At 53.8% G+C, this 19569-nt stretch overlaps 1 protein-coding gene across 8 annotated transcripts; it reads left to right on the forward strand.

Moving 5' to 3' along the window:
- Positions 1 to 667: 667 nt before the first annotated feature.
- Positions 668 to 19322, forward strand: TAOK2 (TAO kinase 2). 8 transcript variants are annotated; one of them, XM_058710580.1, is made up of 19 exons: positions 670 to 1450; positions 4506 to 4672; positions 4860 to 4931; positions 5030 to 5131; positions 5628 to 5673; positions 5806 to 5902; positions 6052 to 6165; positions 6271 to 6362; positions 8640 to 8733; positions 8833 to 8914; positions 9717 to 9884; positions 10043 to 10321; positions 10489 to 10650; positions 12147 to 12512; positions 12595 to 12798; positions 13089 to 13328; positions 16479 to 16691; positions 17659 to 17841; positions 17934 to 19322. In XM_058710580.1, the coding sequence occupies exons 2-19, from the start codon at positions 4541 to 4543 to the stop codon at positions 18453 to 18455; spliced, it is 3168 nt and encodes a 1055-aa protein (XP_058566563.1). In that variant the 5' UTR covers positions 670 to 1450; positions 4506 to 4540; the 3' UTR covers positions 18456 to 19322. The 8 variants fall into 8 exon arrangements, 7 of the variants coding, with proteins under 7 accessions (XP_058566560.1, XP_058566561.1, XP_058566563.1 ...); XM_058710581.1 differs by having other exon boundaries at positions 10061 to 10321; XM_058710584.1 differs by lacking the exon at positions 17934 to 19322 and adding an exon at positions 17414 to 17521 and having other exon boundaries at positions 671 to 1450; positions 17659 to 17685.
- Positions 19323 to 19569: the final 247 nt, after the last annotated feature.

Below are 19569 nucleotides of genomic sequence, written 5' to 3' on the forward strand. Positions count from 1 at the left end.
GCCTTTGGAAAACACCTTTTGATCGCAGCTCTGCCACTTTATGTCTTGCTTTCTTGTATGAAATAAGGTTGATAGTTCCCACTAGTTGATAGAATTAGGTGGGTGTGGTCATGGAAATGCTCTGACATAAAGGCTTTGTGACCTTGGGCAGGTCATGCAATTGTGAGATGCCTGCTTCCCGAAGGGATTTGACAGACTGAGTTTTCCTAGCAGATTCCTCGAACTTAGGACCCCACGTCCTGGCTGTATGGTTACTAACCAGAGCAGTCCATTTTCCCGCCTTTTCCGAGCCCAGCAAGCCTCCCTCCCTTGCCCCTCCCAACAGCTACCCTACACGCAGGCGCAGATCACGGCTTCTTTCCTTCTACTCGCGCCCCCTCAAAGCTTCCCCTAGCAACAAGCTCGGGCTCTGCGCTGAGGCGGGGCGAACGCATGCGCCGAACCCCTCTCCACCGCCAGTTGTCGGACTGCGCGCTGAGCTCCTCCCCCTCCAAGCCTAGCCCTTCTCCCCGCCTCCTTCCATCCCAGGGTCCGCGTGGCGGAGCGCGCGCGCACTCCGGCTTGGTGGCTGCACATCTCCCTGGCCGCGGCAGTAAGGATAGAGGGGCGGGGCTATTCACTTAGGGCTCCGCCCCCTTTGGCCCGGCGTCCCTACCGCGCCTGCGCGCTCCCGCCCGGTCTCCATCTTGGAATTGGGAGGAAGAGAGAGAGGGAGACCGGGACGAGACCGGGGCTGTGGTGCGGAGAGAGGCTGAGGCTGAGAAGAGGAGAGGGAGAGAAGGCGCGGGGACCACCCTTAGCTACACTCTTTCAGCTGCCCTCAGGAGAGGAAGGGGGAAAGGGAGGAGACCGGGGCGGGAGTGAGGGCTGTCACCCTCGGACCCCGGCGTGAGAGGGGCCGTGCGGCCGGACGTCCTCGGGGTGGGCCCCCTGTCGGTGGCCGAAGACCTGGGGCTCAGGCCCTTCCGTCGTGAATTTCCGGGCTTGACTCCTCGCTTCTCAAATATCCGGGTATCAGCCCCTCAGATCCCACATATCCCGGACTCGGGTCCTAACCTCTCTAAACCTGGGGCTCCGTTTCATAGGATTTCAAATATCGGGTTCAGGTCCCTGCGTGCACCAGTATCCGGGGTTCATTCCCCACGCGTTCAGGTATCAAATTCAGCCTCCCTTCGTTCAAATATCTGGGGTTCAGACCCCACAATCAGAAATCCGGGATTCAGCAACTGTCGCCCTCGCGGAGGAGGAGGACTGGACCGCGAGGTCAGATCAGGTTGTCACCCCCTCCCCTCCAGGGGAGGCTTCCCGGGCCCGCCCCTCAGGAAGGGCGAAAGCCGAGGAAGAGGTGGCAAGGGGAAAGGTCTCCTTGCCCCTCTCCCTGCTTGGCAGAGCCGCTGGAGGACCCCAGGAGGAGGCGGAAGCGCTGGGGCACCATAGTGACCCCTACCAGGTGAGACGGGGTGCAGGGGCGCGGGTCCCTGTGTCTAGCATTGAGAAGAAAGCGTGCTCCTTTTTGAGGAACTGGGCCTGGGTAGGCCCTCTCCTCAGGATGAAGCCCAGTGGGCCAGTGGTCAGCCTCTGGCTAGCCGTGCCTTCTGCTGCCACCTTGTTCCTCTTCCTTCATAATGTCTGTTTCATGGGGGACCTCAGGTGACAGGGTCTTTGATGTCATGGGGGTCACGCCCTAAGGTGCTTGAGCTAATTAGATGGGTTTGCACTCTTTTGCTCTTCTCCCATGTTCACTTTGTCCCTCACAGCTACCTGTTCTCCATTATACCTCTTTCTCCTGATTGCTCTGGGGTGTTGATTCCCTTGCCTCTGATCTCTATGATGCGTCCACTTAGCTTTTTTTTTTTAGGCATGATCTGGTTGGATTTCTTGTCCTTTGAAGGAAGTGTGTGTGTGCATTTGTGTTTGGGGATGCCTGGCAATATTTTCCCCCACCTGTATTGTTACCTTCTAACCTCCTGCTGATGGTGATACATTTGTCAAGTGGTCTGTCATTTACAAGTGTTTTATATCTGTTCTCTCATGTGACACCCCCCCCCCCCATTCACCCTGTGGGGGCCTCTTTTATTGCCGTCTTCCCATTTTACAGTTGAGAATATTGAGGCTCAGAGAGGTTGCTCAAGGTCACACAGTAGCAGAATCAGGATTTGAACCCAGGTTCTTGATGAAGTTTTGCCCCTGCTCCATACCTGTCTCTTGCCGTCTCTTCTTGGCCAGGGGTCCAAAGGGGAATGAGTTGGGGTGAGATAGAAGAATGGGGGGTGGGGTGGGGAGAAGAGCTTCCTTTTTAGGAGGACTGTACTCAGAAGCTTTCCCTGATGGGAAGCTCTGGCTCCTGTCTTCTGTCTCATGGATTTTTCTCCCTACTGTGACCTTCATCTCTACCCTGATTCCAGTCTTTGGTCTGGGTTCCTGAGAGGGTTCTGTCTTTTGACAAATGATAGCCATAGTGGTGTCTCTTCACAGTTAAAGCCAAGCTGCTGGGGTAGGATGATCCCCAAAGTCTTAAGTCCTTTTTATGGTGACCCTGGAGGCAGGGAAGGAAAAATCCATATGCTGAGTGTCTGCATAGTGTTCTTAAGGATGAGATCTCATTAAAAATCTCACAACAGCCCTGTGCTGTAATCCGTTTTACTGAAGAGAAGAGCAAGCATAAGGAACTTACTCAAAACCCTGTTGCTGTATGTTGCCGATGAGATGTACTGTTAGTGTAGTTTAGGGACAGACAGACTTGTGTTTCCCCATCTGCAGAATGGTGATAACATTGTCCCTTTGAGAAGGTGGCTGTGATTTAGCACAGACCTTGGTAATTGCTCAAATGTTCATTATTTGAGGTGGAGGCCCCGTGTGATATTTTGTTGGCATCCTTACATGTGGCCTATGGTCCTGGGTTGGCATTCTGGGCTGGGTGCTGGTAAAGAGGTCAAGAAGATCCCTTTGGCAAGTTGTGAGCACCTGCCTTTGTGTGTGGGTGTGTGGTGGGGGTGAGGGGTGCTTGGCAGGGTTGCTGGCAGGAGAATGGAGAAGGGGGCCGATTCTGAGCAGCTTGGGAGCTGCTGAGGGCTTGGCTGAGGGCAATCAATCAATCTCCTAGGCTATTCTGAGCCCTCTGCACCCTGGGGGCCCACCGGAGAGTCAGGCTTACTTCTTGCCCTCCAGCTTCCAGTTGGGCTGAGACAAAATTAACAACACAACAGGAAACAATGCCCGACAGAATATAATTACATGCTAAATTGTTAGGTGCTTTAAAGGAGCTAGAACTCTGCCCTGGGAGTCCAGCTCTGCTGAAGGCTCTTTTGTGCCTAAATTCCAACAAGTGCTTAGCCAGGAGCTTGGCCTGGCATTCCCTGGGGAAAAGGGGCGGGGTCCTTGGCTACCTGGTACTGCAGGCTCTTTCTCTGGGTGTTGGGCTGGGTGCTCTAGGAGCTCTCCCCAAAGGCTGGAGTGGTCAAGGGAGGCTTCCTGCAGGAGGGGGCTAAGAGAGTAATAAGCACACAGGCCTGACTGGAGAGAAGGTCCTCTTCTCTGACCTTGAAGAAGTCCTCCTTCCTTTCTATGCCTCAGTCACCTCATCTGTGAAATGGTGATCACTATCCTGCCCTGCTTGTTTCATAGCGCTGTTTTAAAAACAGTGGTAGAGGACCAGCTTTGGACGTCACTTAACCTTTCTGAGCCTGTTTCCTCATTGCAAGATAAGGGTACCCCGATAGTAATACCTCACAAGGTTGTGGCAAGGGTTGAATGAGAGAGATGCATGTAAGGTGCTTACTGTACGTGCTCAATAAATGTTATTTGTACACCACAAATGTCCTGTACCTGTGTGTGATGCATATGCAATTGGACTGGTCAAGTAAGACAGCCCAGGTCACAGAGAGGTCCCCAAAGCCAGCCACCATTTCTGTCCCTGTCCTTCCCATCCTCCCTGCCACAATGTCCCTAGCCCTTTTTGAGAGCAAGTCTTCTGGCCCTTCTGGGCCAATACCCACTTCTAACAATGGCCGGATTTCCACTACCTCCGGCCTGGCCGTTTCCTGCTCTCTTCCAGGGTGTGAGAGGTTGAGGGAGGAGGGGGCCTCGACGCCAAGGGGAACAGGAAGGTGCCTGGAAACATTTGGGGTATGGGACTTGTGGGACAGGACACTTGGGAATCTGGGGTTCTGGCTAGGAGGTGGGATCTTTTATTCTTGAGGGGAGAAGTAGGGGGGTTGTAGGGAAATGGATCTTACTGAGGGCTGAGGGGGGTGGTGAGGATGCTTAGCTCTCAGTCTTCCTAGCAGTTTTAGGGACTCCAGGGACCCGGCCCCCGTGCTCTGGTTGCTAGGGCAACTTAATTTTTTTGGAGCTTTGATGTTGTTCCTAATCTCCCCCCTGCCCTTCCTCAGCGGTGCCTCCCCCTCATCAGGGAACTAGGGGAGGAGAAGGCAGAAATTTGAGGGGTCCCTGCCTCTCTCTGAGTGTCTCATCTTCGCTGTAAGGGTACCCTCTTCATTCTCCAGGTCAGGCCCCACTCTCAGGGCCCCCAGGGGCCATCATGCCAGCTGGGGGCCGGGCCGGGAGCCTGAAGGACCCTGATGTGGCTGAGCTCTTCTTCAAGGATGACCCTGAAAAGCTCTTCTCTGATCTCCGGGAAATTGGCCATGGCAGCTTTGGAGCCGTGTACTTTGTAAGTTGGGGCTTAGGAGAATGGGGTAGGGATGGGCACTGCATTCTTCCCCCTGTGGACCTCCAAGCCTCCTTCTGCGCTGCCGTACCACACCAGCCTTTCCCGCCCTCTCCTTTTGGGCCAAAAAATCTTCCCGCTGCCCAGTTCTCACCAAGGGCTTTCACCAGCTTCTGGTCTGGTCTTCTAGGCCCGAGATGTCCGGAATAGTGAGGTGGTGGCCATCAAGAAGATGTCCTATAGTGGGAAGCAGTCAAATGAGGTGGGTCAGGTTTGACAAGAATGGTGAGGGACAGAGCAGGGGACCCTAGGCTCAATGTGCGGGCTGAGTAAACCTCTTCTCCCCTGACCTCCTCTCAGAAGTGGCAGGACATCATCAAGGAGGTGCGGTTCCTGCAGAAGCTCCGGCACCCCAATACCATTCAGTACCGGGGCTGTTACCTGAGGGAGCACACGGCTTGGGTGAGCTAGCCCACTGAATCTGGCCTGATCTTTGCCCCCATCCTTGTCCTGGTCCAGTCTCTTAGGTGGGCCCTGTTCCAGGTGCCATTATGGGGACCTTGGAAGGGAGGAAGTCTCTCCCAACCTCTTTAGTCCTCAGGCAAACCCATGGACAACAGTGTCTCCAGAAAGAGAGGCTAGTTTGAAGAGAGTCATAAACTGTTAGTAGTTGGAAAGGGGCATATGGGCTGGAGGAAATGGAGATATAATGGGGCTTTGAAAGGATTCAGATGGGAGTTGTGGTATCTTGTCTCCCCTTCCTAGGGGAGGCCCTGACTAGGAACTCTCCCACCACCACCACCACGTTTTCTCAGTTGTCCTTCCTCTTTGTCTTCACCCTGGAGGTAATGCCTGAGTGAAGGATAGGCAGAGAAGCTCTCTGTTTGGATCTCTGCCCAAGAGAGGTGGGCCAGGGGTGACCAGATGTGCTTATCTCTGACCCTTCACCCTTTCTTAGCTGGTGATGGAGTATTGCCTGGGCTCAGCTTCTGACCTTCTAGAAGGTAAGTGGCTCTTTGGCCAATAAGTGGGAGAAGTGAGAAGAGCAAAGAAGCTGTAGGGAAAGGGATCAGGGGAGCTTGTTCCAGCCCCACCCTTGGGCTCCCTCAGTTTGATGTTTTTCCCTCACTCCCCAGTGCACAAGAAGCCCCTTCAGGAGGTGGAGATTGCAGCTGTGACCCATGGGGCCCTTCAGGGCCTGGCTTACCTGCACTCCCACAACATGATCCATAGGTACACGGAACATTGACAATGGCTGGGAGGGGGTGCGCTCTACACCACTTATTCAGCTGGGCTGCAGCCTTCTTGGAAACCTGGTGCTAAAGCCCCTTGCCCAGCCTTCCTGAGGTGTATGCCTCATCCTTGTGCTTCATCTCCGGCAGGGATGTGAAGGCTGGAAACATCTTGCTATCAGAGCCAGGCTTGGTGAAGCTAGGGGACTTCGGCTCTGCATCTATCATGGCACCCGCCAACTCCTTTGTGGGCACCCCATACTGGTGAGTGGGATGGTGGTGAGTGGAGGGAGCCCCTAGGATGTTGGGAGCAATAGTTGGCAGAGTCTGGGCAGGTGATAAGCCTCTTTCTCCTGACCATTCTCCCAGGATGGCTCCAGAGGTGATCCTCGCAATGGATGAGGGGCAGTACGATGGCAAAGTGGATGTCTGGTCCTTGGGGATAACCTGCATCGAGCTGGGTAAGGACGACATTCTCTGTTTCTTCATCCTCTTTTCTCTCCACTGCTTTCTCTTTCTCTGTCTCTTTCCATCCCCATACCATTTCATCCTCAGGCCTCCAAGCTCCTGTCCATTTTGACTGTACCCTTGACCCCCAAGTCAGGCAGCTGTCAAATCCTGCCAGTTCTTAGACCTAAGGATATCAGAGCATTCTTTTCCTGTCCACTACTCTAGTTTTACTTTTTTTTTTTTTTTTTTTTTGAGTGCTAGCTATGTACCACACTATGCTAGCAGGTTTTGGGGGTATAGCAGTGAATGAGGTTCTTGGCCTTGTGGAACTTATATTCCAGTTGGGGAAACAGATGTGTTTTCTCTTACTGGGACAGAAGCTGAATGGAGGTTACAAGAGCAGTACAACCATAAAACAAGAGACTTGATCTATTTCAGGGGCTAAGGAATATCTTACAGCAGATATCTAAGCAGAACCATAAAGTAGATAATAGCTGTTTGAAAGACTATAGGGAAGAGCATTCCAGATAGGTAAGAGCAGGCATGCGGAGCTGAGACTGGCTTCAGTTGTTTGAAATATTGCAGGTAATGCCATGTAAAGAGCAGTGAATGATAAGGCCAGAGAGTAAGGCTTACGTGAGTTCATGAGGCCTTGAAGCCTGTCCGGGTTCTCGTCTCTGCCAGCCTACGCTACTGAAATTAACTATTAGTGAGGTAATGTTTGTAAAGCCTCCAACACAGTGCCCGGTACAGACAGTTGCCCAAGAAAAGAGATGCTGTTAGTCTCTCTTATCAACAACTTCCTGCCATGATCCTTCCTACCGCCAGTCTCTCTTATGTCAGAGAGATCCGCCCTAGCCGGGTGCTGTTGCTTCACCCCCCTCCTCAGAGCCATCAGTGCTCCCCATTCCCTTCAAGACCTATGCCATCCCTGTGCTTCCTTCCACCAAGCTAAAAGCCCCGCTTTCTGAAAGTTGACTCTCACCTTTGTAAGCTCCACACCCTGAGTGTGCCATGAACTTTTCCACTTTTCTTAACTTGGTTTGTATTTTGTCTTCTGCCCGAAGTCCGAGATTTGGACACACCCTTTCCCTCCATGTCCACATATGTGCATTTGTCACTCGAGACCACAGCTGGGCAGGTGATGCAAATACATTGGAACAAGCCAGGTAGAAGGAAAATATAGAGCTGTCCATTTTATTCCTACTTTTTGGTAGAGATGTGGACGCCGAGAAATATTTCTCTGTTACCGAAAAGAAACCACCAGTCCTGGTTATAAGCAGATAGTGCGTATCAAAGAAGTAACGTGAAAAAGATTACGGCAAACCGGAGACTGCTATTGCTTTGCTCTAGCCCATCGTTATGCGGAAGTGTCGGCTCCTTTTCACCACATCTAAGTTTTTAAAAGAAACCGGACATTTAGATTATTATTACTAAATTGCTAGGTTGGAATGTAATTTAAAAATCGCTATTTGCGGGGCGCCTGGGTGGCGCAGTCGGTTAAGCGTCCGACTTCAGCCAGGTCACGATCTCGCGGTCCGTGAGTTCGAGCCCCGCGTCAGGTTCTGGGCTGATGGCTCGGAGCCTGGAGCCTGTTTCTGATTCTGTGTCTCCCTCTCTCTCTGCCCCTCCCCTGTTCGTGCTCTGTCTCTCTCTGTCCCAAAAAAAATAAATAAAAAACGTTGAAAAAAAAATTAAAAAAAAACAAAAAAAATCGCTATTTGGGCCAAAAACATAACAAAACATTTGTCTGGGCCTCGAGGAGCTCCTGGCTTGCAACTGCTAATCTAAGGCCCAGCTCCAATATCCCTTTTTCCAAAAGACCTGCCCTTAATCCCCTGCACACCTACCAGCTTGAGAACCCACATGCACTCCCAGCTTCCCAACCATTTTTCTGTCTCCCTCTTGTAACTTGATAGTACTTGTTGAGTTTTACTTAATCTTTCCTGTTAGGCTAGAGGTTCCTTGAGGACAGAGCCTGTCTCTTGTTTTTCCTTATCTTTCCCTTAACACTTAGCAAGTTTTTTGCTTTTACTTGGCACCTAATAGAATGTTAGTTGGGCTGATAACTGCTTCTTTCTGCCTTTGATCTCTATTCCACTGTGTACAAGGGAGAGGATAGGTGTTACATTTTATGGAGGAAATTAATTGAGATGATGAGAATTGCTCAAGGCCATACAGCAAGGAAGTCAGGGAGCTGGGGTGTGAACCCAAATCCTCTGATTTCCATTCCACTCCTCTGCCCATCTGCCACCTCTCACCTTCTCCCTGTTGACCTTTCTCTGTAGCGGAACGGAAACCACCGCTGTTTAACATGAATGCGATGAGTGCCTTATACCACATTGCACAGAACGAGTCCCCCGTGCTCCAGTCAGGACACTGGTGAGGACTGGGATTCCTGGGCCCAGGGGTTAGGCCATAGGGTAAGGCTACCTGGCTCATGGCCTCCCCCCGCCTTCCTCATCCTCCCATGACTTCTAGGTCTGAGTACTTCCGGAATTTTGTTGACTCCTGTCTTCAGAAAATCCCTCAAGACAGACCAACCTCAGAGGTTCTTCTGAAGGTAAGGGCTCACTGGCCTAGCATTCTCCTAGAACCATTGCCTGTTAGAACCACAAAACCCTTCAGTGAAATTAGTGATTCCCAGCTCTTCCTCCACCAAGAACTTCATGGATGAATTCCCACCCGCATTCCCAGTGCCCAATGGACTCTGTGTTTTGCAAGATTTTGTCTACCAGACTGTCTTTATTTATTAAGTAATAATTTGTTTTCCCATCTTTTATTAATCAAAGACGTATATAATTGCCAGCCAGAGCTTCTGGTCTGCGTGCGATAACCAGGGTTACCACACTGATCTGATGTAATTCAAGCCAAAAGCCTGGGTAGCCTTGTCATGGGTAAATGTATGATTTCCCTTAGGTGTGTTTTGAGATATCAAAAGTAGAGGGGCCCCCATTCCCTTCACAGATCCATGGGGCCTAAGGAGCCCTAGTTGGGAACTGATGTAGACAGTCTAGTTTGACCTACTTGTTTTATAATTGTGGGATACCTTATGAAATCCAGAGAGGCCTCATGACATGTCCAGGGGCACACAGCATGTTGATAGAGGACCTGGACTAGAATCCAGATCTCCTGACTGTTCTTGTCTGTCAGCTGTGCTTGGAGGAACAGGAGCCTGTCTGGGGAGGGGTGATTGGGTGGTGAAAATGTGGGGGCAGGGCTTACCTAGCACAAGGCCAGCATCAGCTCCTGGTGGGCATGGGCCCCAGGGAAGTTCCTCAGGCCAGAGGGAGTGTCAGGGCCCATGGGATATTTGGGGTGGGGGTAGGTGCTCTGCAGCAGGCCTCAGTGTTCTCTCCCCTCAGCACCGCTTTGTGCTCCGGGAGCGGCCACCCACAGTCATCATGGACCTGATCCAGAGGACCAAGGATGCTGTGCGGGAGCTGGACAATTTGCAGTACCGAAAGATGAAGAAGATACTGTTCCAAGAAGCACCCAATGGCCCTGGTGCTGAAGCCCCAGAGGAGGAGGAGGTGACCCAGCTTACCCTGCCACCCTTTTTTCCCCACTGTGTTTTGCTTGCCTCCTAGCAGCTGCTTGGCTCACCTTCCCTCTCCCTCCTCCTGCCCTCTGTCTCCCTGTGCTATCTCCATATACATACCCCTTATCCTTCCCCTTCCCTGCCCAACAGCCTGCGCCCTGTCCACAGGAGGCCGAGCCCTACATGCACCGGGCTGGGACGCTGACCAGTCTAGAGAGTAGCCACTCAGTGCCAAGCATGTCCATCAGCGCCTCCAGCCAGAGCAGTTCAGTCAATAGCCTAGCTGATGCCTCGGACAACGAGGAGGAAGAGGAGGAGGAGGAAGAGGAAGAGGAGGAAGAGGAAGGCCCTGAAGCCCGAGAGATGGCCATGATGCAAGAAGGGGAGCATACAGTTACCTCCCATAGTTCCATCATCCACCGATTGCCGGTATGCAGCTCACCCTCAGGAGGCCTGATGGTGACAAGGCTGAGCCCCAGCTCTCTCTCCCAAGTGTGATTGCTCCTCCTCTAAGTCAGACTGGGTCTCCAGGGATCTCCTTTTGGGCCCAGTGGCCTCTGAACCTTGGGCATCCCTTTCACCTTCCCTTCCTCTAGGGTTCTGACAACTTGTATGATGACCCCTACCAGCCGGAGATGACCCCAGGTCCTCTCCAGCCACCCGCAGCCCCAGCTCCCACCTCTACCACCTCTTCTGCCCGCCGCCGGGCCTACTGCCGCAACAGGGATCACTTTGCCACCATCCGTACTGCCTCCCTGGTAAGTGTAGCCATCCTCCCTCAGCATGGATGCCCCAAACTCTTAAGTCCAGAGATGATTTGTTTTTCTCCTCTGGCACTGGATTAAGTTCAGATTCCGCTCTTTTTGTTGCCGTCTTTCACTTTCTCCTCTCCTTGACCCTCTGCATTCTCTTCTCCCAACGGACTGTTTTGGTCACATTGCCCGATGTGGGTATTCCTAGTTTGATAAACTTCCTCCATTTTCATGGCTAGGCTTAAGTAGCATGTCCTGGGGTGCCTTCCCAGGCCCTTGACCAGCCAGGTGCATCACATCCCTGTGCTGTGGTGCTCCTAAATGACATTACGATAGGTGTGCTGGATTTTATGCTCCTGGAGGGCAGGAATAGTGGCCAGTGTCTGCCTCATACCGTGATTGGCTCTCAGGCTCACACACATGCCCGAGTATTTCATCCTTCCAGCTCCTCTGGAGAGAGAGGGTATGATCCCAGTTGAGAGATGAGGCAGTGGTGACTCAGACATTCTGCTTGTCCAAGGCACTTGCCGAAACACCTTTGGTGGTTTTCATATTCTCAAATTAAGCAAGACTGGTTCTCCTAAGATCAAGTCATGGTAATGTTTTTCTCAGTTCACAGGAAAAGATGGGTAGACTTTTCATAAAACACAGTCTTCCATCCATACTTTGAGTAAACCTTTAGATTTCATTCTCGCTTAGTTGTGAGCACCAACATTAATTCCGTTATGGGCCGGTGATTGGTCTAGTATATTCTTATGGGACAGCTCTTCAGATCCTGTGATGCTTAGTGCTTTGTTGTACTGTGTAGAGAGGTCCAGGGTTTCCTGGACCTGACTTCCGGTCCCTGACTTCCAGGGACTTGGCCACCTGGACTAGTTGGAGTTGTGCCCACTTGACAATGGGACCTGAGCTCCAAACCTCAGATGTGGACATCCAGGCCCAGTGTTCTTGATACTCCCAACATCTCAGGGCCCAGATCCCAGCTGCATACCTGGGCTGTAATGAGTCCTCAGTGTTTGCTGAAGGGGAAGAAAAACAGTGTTTGTTAGTTCAGAGTGTTCTAGACGCTATTATGCATGTATCAGGCGTAATCTCCACAGCTTTCTATAAGGAGGTGGTATTGTCCCATTTAGCAGATAAGGGAACTGAGGCTAGTGTCATTAACTTGCTTGAGGTTACCTGGTTAGTAAGTGACCAAGCTGGGGGTTGGGCCCAGATATGTTTGACTTTGAACTAACCTGAATTGTTGCCACTTTTGCATCGGGCCCTACGCGCGGCACCTTTTATCGACTCATTCAGTGATATCAGCGTGTGAAATAGACTGTATCTCCATCATCCAGTGGAGGTGGGAGACTCAGAGGGGCTACGTGTGATGAAGGCACCAAATGAGAATCGAACCCATGAGTCTGAAATCCGTGTTCACCAATAGAGCATGAAAACCGTGTGAGTAATGAGATGAGGCCAGGACTGAGCCCCACTTCTCATCCTCTGTCCTGCCCCAGGTCAGCCGTCAGATCCAGGAGCATGAGCAGGACTCAGCCCTGCGGGAGCAGCTCAGTGGCTATAAGCGGATGCGACGACAGCACCAGAAACAGCTGCTGGCCTTGGAGTCACGGCTGAGGGGTGAACGTGAGGAGCATAGCGCACGGCTACAGCGGGAGCTTGAGGCACAGCGGGCTGGCTTTGGGGCTGAGGCAGAAAAACTGTCCCGGCGGCACCAGGCCATTGGTGAGAAGGAGGCACGAGCCGCCCAGGCCGAGGAGCGAAAGTTCCAGCAGCACATCCTTGGGCAGCAGAAGAAGGAGCTAGCGGCCCTGCTGGAGGCACAGAAGCGAACCTACAAACTTCGGAAGGAGCAGCTAAAGGAGGTGAGATGGGGCTGCAGCAACAGACAGGGCCTGTGGTGGGTGAGGTGCCCTGACTCCCTGCCCTCCCCATGGCCTTGCCCAGGAGCTCCAGGAGAACCCCAGCACACCCAAGCGGGAGAAGGCCGAGTGGCTTCTGCGGCAGAAGGAGCAACTCCAGCAGTGCCAGGCAGAGGAGGAGGCGGGGCTGCTGCGGCGACAGCGTCAGTACTTTGAGCTTCAGTGTCGCCAGTATAAGCGCAAGATGCTGCTGGCCCGTCACAGCCTGGACCAGGACCTGCTACGGGAGGTAGGCCACCCCACCTTCCATCCCCCTCCCCACAGCACAGGCACCTGTTTTTCCCTCTACCCTCTTTCGTGCTGTGGTTTGGCTTCTCTTCCACACCCCTTGTTTCCTCGTGCCTGTCAGACCCTGCTAGAGCTCCCTGGGCTTCCATTCCCAGGCCAGTCAGCAGCTTGGCTCCTTTACACCCCTCAGCTCCCCATGCTCAGCTCCCTCCGCCAGGGAGTTCTGGGGCTCTCTTGACACCAACAAGGCTTCCTGACTGAGCTCTGGGCCCTGCCTCCCTTCTGCCTCAGGATTTGAACAAGAAGCAGACCCAGAAGGACTTGGAGTGTGCGTTGCTGCTGCGGCAGCATGAGGCCACGCGAGAGCTGGAGCTACGGCAGCTCCAGGCCGTCCAGCGCACACGGGCCGAACTCACCCGCCTGCAGCACCAGACAGAGCTGGGCAACCAGCTGGAGTACAACAAGCGGCGTGAGCAAGAGTTGCGGCAGAAGCATGCAGCCCAGGTTCGCCAGCAGCCCAAGAGCCTCAAAGTACGTGCAGGCCAGCGTCCCCCGGGCCTCCCGCTCCCCATTCCTGGGGCTCTGGGACCACCCAGCACAGGCACCCCTAGAGAAGAGCAGCCCTGCTCATCTGGCCAGGAGGCAGTCCTGAACCAAAGAATTCTGGGAGAGGAGGAGGAGGAGGAAGCAGTTCCAGAGAGAAGGATTCTGGGAAAGGAAGGGGCTACCCTGGAGCCAGAGGAACAGAGGATATTGGGGGAAGAATCAGGAACCCCTAGTCCCAACCCACAAAAACATAGTTTGATTGATGAGGAAGGTTGGGGTCTGCCTGAGGAGGAGATAGAAGAGCTTAGGGTCCCATCCCTGGCGCCCCAAGAGAGGAGCATTGTGGGCCAGGAGGCAGCTGGGGAATGGAGGTTATGGGAGAAGCAGGACGGGAGCCTCCTGGATGAGGAATTTGAGCTTGGCTGGATCCCGGGCCCAGCGCTGACCCCAGTCCCCGAGGAAGATGAGGAAGAGGAAGAGGGGGCGCCAATTAGGACCCCGAGGGATCCTGGAGATGGCTGTCCCTCACCAGACATCCCCCCTGAACCCCCTCCAACACGTCTGAGGCATGGCCCTATTAGCCAGCTCCCTGGACTCCTGTCCCATGGCCTCCTGGCTGGCCTCTCCTTTGCAGTGGGATCCTCCTCTGGCCTCCTGCCCCTGCTACTTCTGCTGCTGCTCCCACTGCTGGCAGCCCAGGGTGGGGGAGGCCTGCAGGCAGCGCTCCTGGCCCTTGAGGTCGGGCTGGTGGGCCTGGGGGCCTCCTACCTACTTCTTTGTACAGCTCTGCACCTGCCCCCCAGTCTGTTCCTCCTCCTGGCCCAGGGCACTGCACTGGGGGCTGTCCTGGGTTTGAGCTGGCGCCGTGGCCTTATGGGTGTCCCTCTGGGCCTTGGGGCTGCCTGGCTCCTAGCCTGGCCAGGCCTGGCTCTACCTCTGGCAGCTCTGGCAGCTGGGGGCAAATGGGTGCGGGAGCAGGGCCCCCGGATGCGCCGGGGCATCTCTCGACTCTGGCTGCGGGCTCTGCTGCGCCTGTCGCCTGTGGCCTTCTGTGCCCTACAGGGCTGTGGAGCTGTGGGGGACCGAGGCCTATTTGCACTCTACCCCAAGACCAACAAGGATGGCTTCCGCAGCCGTCTGCCCGTTCCTGGGCCCCGGCGGGGTAATCCCCGCACTGCCCGACACCCGCTAGCCCTGTTGGCGAGGTTTTGGACCCTGTGCAAGGGCTGGAACTGGCGCCTGGCACGGGCCAGCCAGGGTTTAGCCTCCCACTTGCCCCCTTGGGCTATCCACACACTGGCCAGCTGGGGCCTGCTCCGAGGTGAGAGGCCCAGCCGTATCCCCCGGCTGCTGCCCCGTAGCCAGCGCCGGCTAGTGCCCTCTGCCTCTCGCCAATCAGCGCCCGGGACTCTAATTGGGCGGCGATCCCGACCCCGCCAGTCCCGGGCCCTGCCTCCTTGGAGGTAACCGACTAGCTCTTCCCCTGCCCGAATCTTAGAGCATCGAGCACTTTATTTCCCACTACTCAGTGAGGTTTCTCCAGTTCTAGTCCTCTCCTCCCTTTCACCCCTCCCTCCTTAGTACACTTCCCCACCTCAGCCCAGTCCTCTGGACCTCTAGACAGGCAGCCTCCTCCACCAGGAGTCCGGAAGTTACACTTTGTGTTCTCCTGACACTCCTCCCCACCCTAAGTTATTGCTGTTCTCCCGCTGTGTGTGTGCTCATCCTCACCCTCATCAACTCAGGCCTGGGGCCAGGGGTGGCGGTGGGTGGGAAGTCATGTTTTTTTTTTCTCTCTTTGATTTTGTTTTTCTGTCTCCCTTCCAACCTGTCCCCTTTCCCCCACCAAAAAAAGAAAAAGACAAACACAAATAAAATATCTGAGCGGAACTGTACCTTTGGCCCAGGCTGCCTCTGTCTGCTTTGTCCTGCCGCCTAGCCTCCCCGGTATGCCCCCAGTCTGGACCCTTGGCCCCCAGTTCCATGACCTCTTCACCCCCATCTACGTTATCTTAACCCCTTTCACTCCTCAGCCTCATCCTCTCTGCCTTCATAGCTTCGTTGCACCATGACCACCACCAGCTCAGAGGTCTGGGCCCCTGTTGAGCTTCCACAGAACTTCTTGGCCCCACAGCTCCCCTGTTGGTGGGTTCTTTTCCAGAAAGTGTCCTTAGGTTCCGGGGCCTTTTGTCCTTATCACCTGCCTTTTGTCCCAGCCCCTTCCCTATGTGGTTCCCTTCTGGGAACTGAATATCTCCCCTGACATTAATTAGGCTTTACCCTAGAGGGCTTGGGGAAGGGACTGCAAACTACAGTAGGGGGTGGTGAGTTTGGGGGGCCAAGCAGAGAGTGGGGGCATGGAAATGGGATTGGTTGTGGGCTTGGAATGGGAGCTGAGTGTATAAAGGGCTGGGCTGGGACGTGGAGATCTGGTCAGGGTAGCAGCTGCTGGCCCATTGAACCTGTCAGGCCCTTTCTGGCCACCTCCTTTGCCCCTTTCCCTTACGTGGCCCTAGATGGGGCCACCCCATCTTATCCATTTCTCAGCTTGGAGCTTATCCTCCTTCCCTCCCTCCCACCCTAAGGTGTTGAACCTGGGGCTTTCTCTGTCTTTCCTTAGCTGTGTCACTCTCTTCCATGGGTGTGTTATGTGACTTGGTTTTCTCACTCTTGTGCACGTTCTGTATCTGCTCACTTGGTTTCTGTCTCTGGGTTGTATTTCCTCTGTCTTTGCATGGTGAGAGCTTCTTGTGTGTACTCCGTACCCTAAAGATTCTCCGTTCTCTGTCCACGAATTCTCCTGCTGTTTCTTGTGTTTTCTACCCAACCCTGAACATGCTCTTGGAACATGCTCTTGTTTACTTGTATCTCTTGCCCATTGAGAACCTTCCTGATCTCTCTTCAGCACAATCCCATCTCTCCATGTCTGTCTGTATACAGCTCCCCCCGCCCCCTCTGTCTAACATGTTTTCTGTTTCTCTCCCTCTCCCTGTCTCTGCTTCTGTCTCCTCTCCTCCTCTCTCTCTTCTCCCCTTCTCCCCTGGTTCCTCCTCCTCCTCCTCCTCCTCCTCCTCCTCCTCCTCCTCCTCCTCCTCTCCCTTGCCCCCATCTCCCCTTGGTCCGTCCACTGCATAGTCTAAGGAGCTGCAGATCAAGAAGCAGTTCCAGGAGACGTGTAAGATCCAGACTCGGCAGTACAAGGCCCTGCGGGCACACTTGCTGGAGACCACACCCAAAGCTCAGCACAAGAGCCTCCTTAAGCGGCTCAAGGAAGAACAGACCCGCAAGCTGGCGATTCTAGCCGAGCAGTATGACCAGTCCATCTCAGAGATGCTCAGCTCGCAGGCGGTGAGGCCTGGGGTCCAGGGAGGGAGCGTGGTGGAGGCTGGCCTTTGTACTCCCGCCTTGGTTATGGGAAGTTGGAAGTGGGGGAGTGCGGGGAAAGATGGGGCTTTTGTTCTTGGGGGAAACTTGGATACTCTCCCACTGTTAGTATTCTCCACAATGGTTTTTTATCTCTCTTGAGTATTTTCTTAAGGTCTTGACAAAGCCAGCCTGACTACTCTACCAAGAACCATCAAGGAAAGAGTGGCTATAATTGTTTCCTGGGCCTGAGTTAGTTTAATGTGTGAACAGGGAGCAAATCAAAATGATCGTGGCCCTTGGGCCGATTTACCCAGACTTCTGAGGATTTTGAAGATTGCTGTTCTAAAAGTGATCACACAACAACACTGGAATGGGCCAATTAAAAAATATCCATAGCGTAAAAAGTGACAGTGCCCCTATTCATTGCCATTCTCTCACCCAATCCCATTCTCTGACCCAATCTCAGTTAACTATTAATAATTGTATTTTAGGTTTTTTCCCTATGCATATTTGAAAGATTACACAAAATTATAAACAAAAGTAGGATTGTGTTGTACATACTGCTCTCTTCTTTTTCCACCTAGTATTTCTTGGACATTTTTCCATGTCAGTACACCTATCTCATTTTTTAAACAGTGTAGAATTTTCCATGGTATGGACGTACCATAATTTATTTAACCCATCCCTTATTGGTGGACGTTTAGGTTGTTTCCAGTATTTTGCTATCACAACGCTTCAGTGAACACCTTCGAGCACATGTGCAAGTATACCTGGGGGATAAATTCCTGGAAGTGTAATTGCTGTGTCACAGGGTATGGCGACCTTTCATTTTGATAGATGTTGAGACTGGCTGCTTCTTGAAACCTTAGGGCCCAGGCCTACCTGGGGCAGGGGAGGATTGCGGGGGTGGGGGAGGAGGCCCCTAAAATTAGTTCTCCCTGTTTGCCAGCTACGGCTTGATGAGACCCAGGAGGCAGAGTTCCAGGCCCTTCGGCAGCAGCTGCAGCAGGAGCTGGAGCTGCTAAACGCCTACCAGAGCAAGATCAAGATCCGCACCGAGAGCCAGCATGAGCGGGAGCTGCGGGAGCTGGAGCAGAGGGTGGCTCTGAGGCGGGCGCTGCTGGAGCAGCGGGTAAGGGGGCTCCGGCACCAAGAGGCGCTGGGGAGGGCAGGCTCCCCACCTCCTGCCCCCGGATGCGCTAACCTCTTTTCTGGGTGTCCCAGGTGGAAGAGGAGCTGCTGGCCTTGCAGACAGGGCGCTCCGAGCGAATCCGGAGTTTGCTCGAGCGGCAGGCCCGTGAGATCGAGGCTTTCGATGCTGAGAGCATGAGGCTGGGCTTCTCCAGTATGGCTCTGGGGGGCATCCCAGCCGAGGCTGCTGCACAGGGCTATCCTGCTCCACCTCCTGCCCCTGCCTGGCCCTCCCGTCCTGTTCCCCGATCAGGGGCACACTGGAGCCATGGCCCTCCTCCACCGGGCATGCCCCCCCCAGCCTGGCGTCAGCCCTCTCTGCTGGCTCCTCCGGGTCCCCCAAACTGGCTGGGGCCCCCCACACAGAGTGGGACACCTCGTGGTGGAGCCCTGCTGCTGCTAAGAAACAGCCCTCAGCCCCTGCGGCGGGCAGCCTCAGGGGGCAGTGGCACCGACAACGTGGGCCCACCTGCCGCTGCAGTGCCTGGGCCTCTGAGCCGTAGCACCAGTGTCGCTTCCCACATCCTCAATGGTTCCTCCCACTTCTATTCCTGAAGTGCAGGGTGGATGAGCAGATGAGTGGGGCAGGGGCAGGGGCAGGGGTGGGTGGAGCCGGTTCCTGGAGGGCTGTAAGCTTGAGGTCCACCCACAGGTGGGGGACAGGATGTTGGCTCCAGCTCCCCTTAGACCTCCTCATCTCATGAGCTTCTTGGGCTGGCCAGTGGCCCAGGGCCAGCTTGGGCCTCGGTGCCTCAAGGCTGACCAGGAGCCCTTGCCTCCCCACCATGGTGCCAGGGTCTCTCTCCATCACAGCCTTGGGAAAGGAGGGAGATGTGCGTGTCAAATATTCATCTGGTCCCCTGGGGGAGGGGAAGGGTGGGTCTAGATATATTATATTCAGAGAACTATACTACCCCCTGTAATGGGGCCATGGACTGGGGATGCCAGGCCCCCCAGACCTGAGGTGTGGCAGAGCAGGTCTGGGTGGGGAGAACAGAAGGAAAAGGCCTTCCTAGGAAAGGATCAGGATGTTGTCTTGGGGTCAGGATGCCTGGTCTCTCCATTCCCCCGTTGCTGTCTGACGTCCTGTGCCGTTTTGTCCTTTATCTTTTTTTTCTTTTCTTTTTTTTTTTTTTTTTTTTTTTTATTGAGATCAGAGCTGGGGCAGGGGAACAAGGGAAGGACCTTGGAAGGGGCTGCTTCCAGACCTGGGGGCAGTCGTGGGAACCCCTCCCAGCTATGGGGTTGGCACAGAGCCCCACAGCAAGCTTTTAATAAACTGTTGGTATTCTAACAGACCCCGGGACTCACCCTTTCTGTCTAAAGTGTGTATTAAGGACTGTTCGTGGGAGGTGATAGTGTCATTTGTATTTAAAAAGAGAATTTATTGGGATGTGTGACTAAAAATTTCAGTGATTTTAATGACTTCGGGTAGGACTGGATCCACAACTTTAAAGGAGGTCATCCATCCCCTGACTTCTGCTTCCCTTTGTTTTGACTTTAAAGATTTCAAAAGGTTCACTTCACACCAGGCTCCTGGCAGCTCCAAGCCTGTATCTTCATAGCAATCTCAACAGCAAGAATGCCAGCAAAGTCCTAAAGTGACTTCATTGGCTCAGTCTGTAGCCAGAGGCCTGGGGTACTCCTGACCAGGTCTACGCCCTGTACC

This window comes from Neofelis nebulosa, chromosome 18 (genome assembly GCF_028018385.1).
Source record: "Neofelis nebulosa isolate mNeoNeb1 chromosome 18, mNeoNeb1.pri, whole genome shotgun sequence".
NCBI classification, from domain to species: Eukaryota; Metazoa; Chordata; class Mammalia; order Carnivora; family Felidae; genus Neofelis; species Neofelis nebulosa.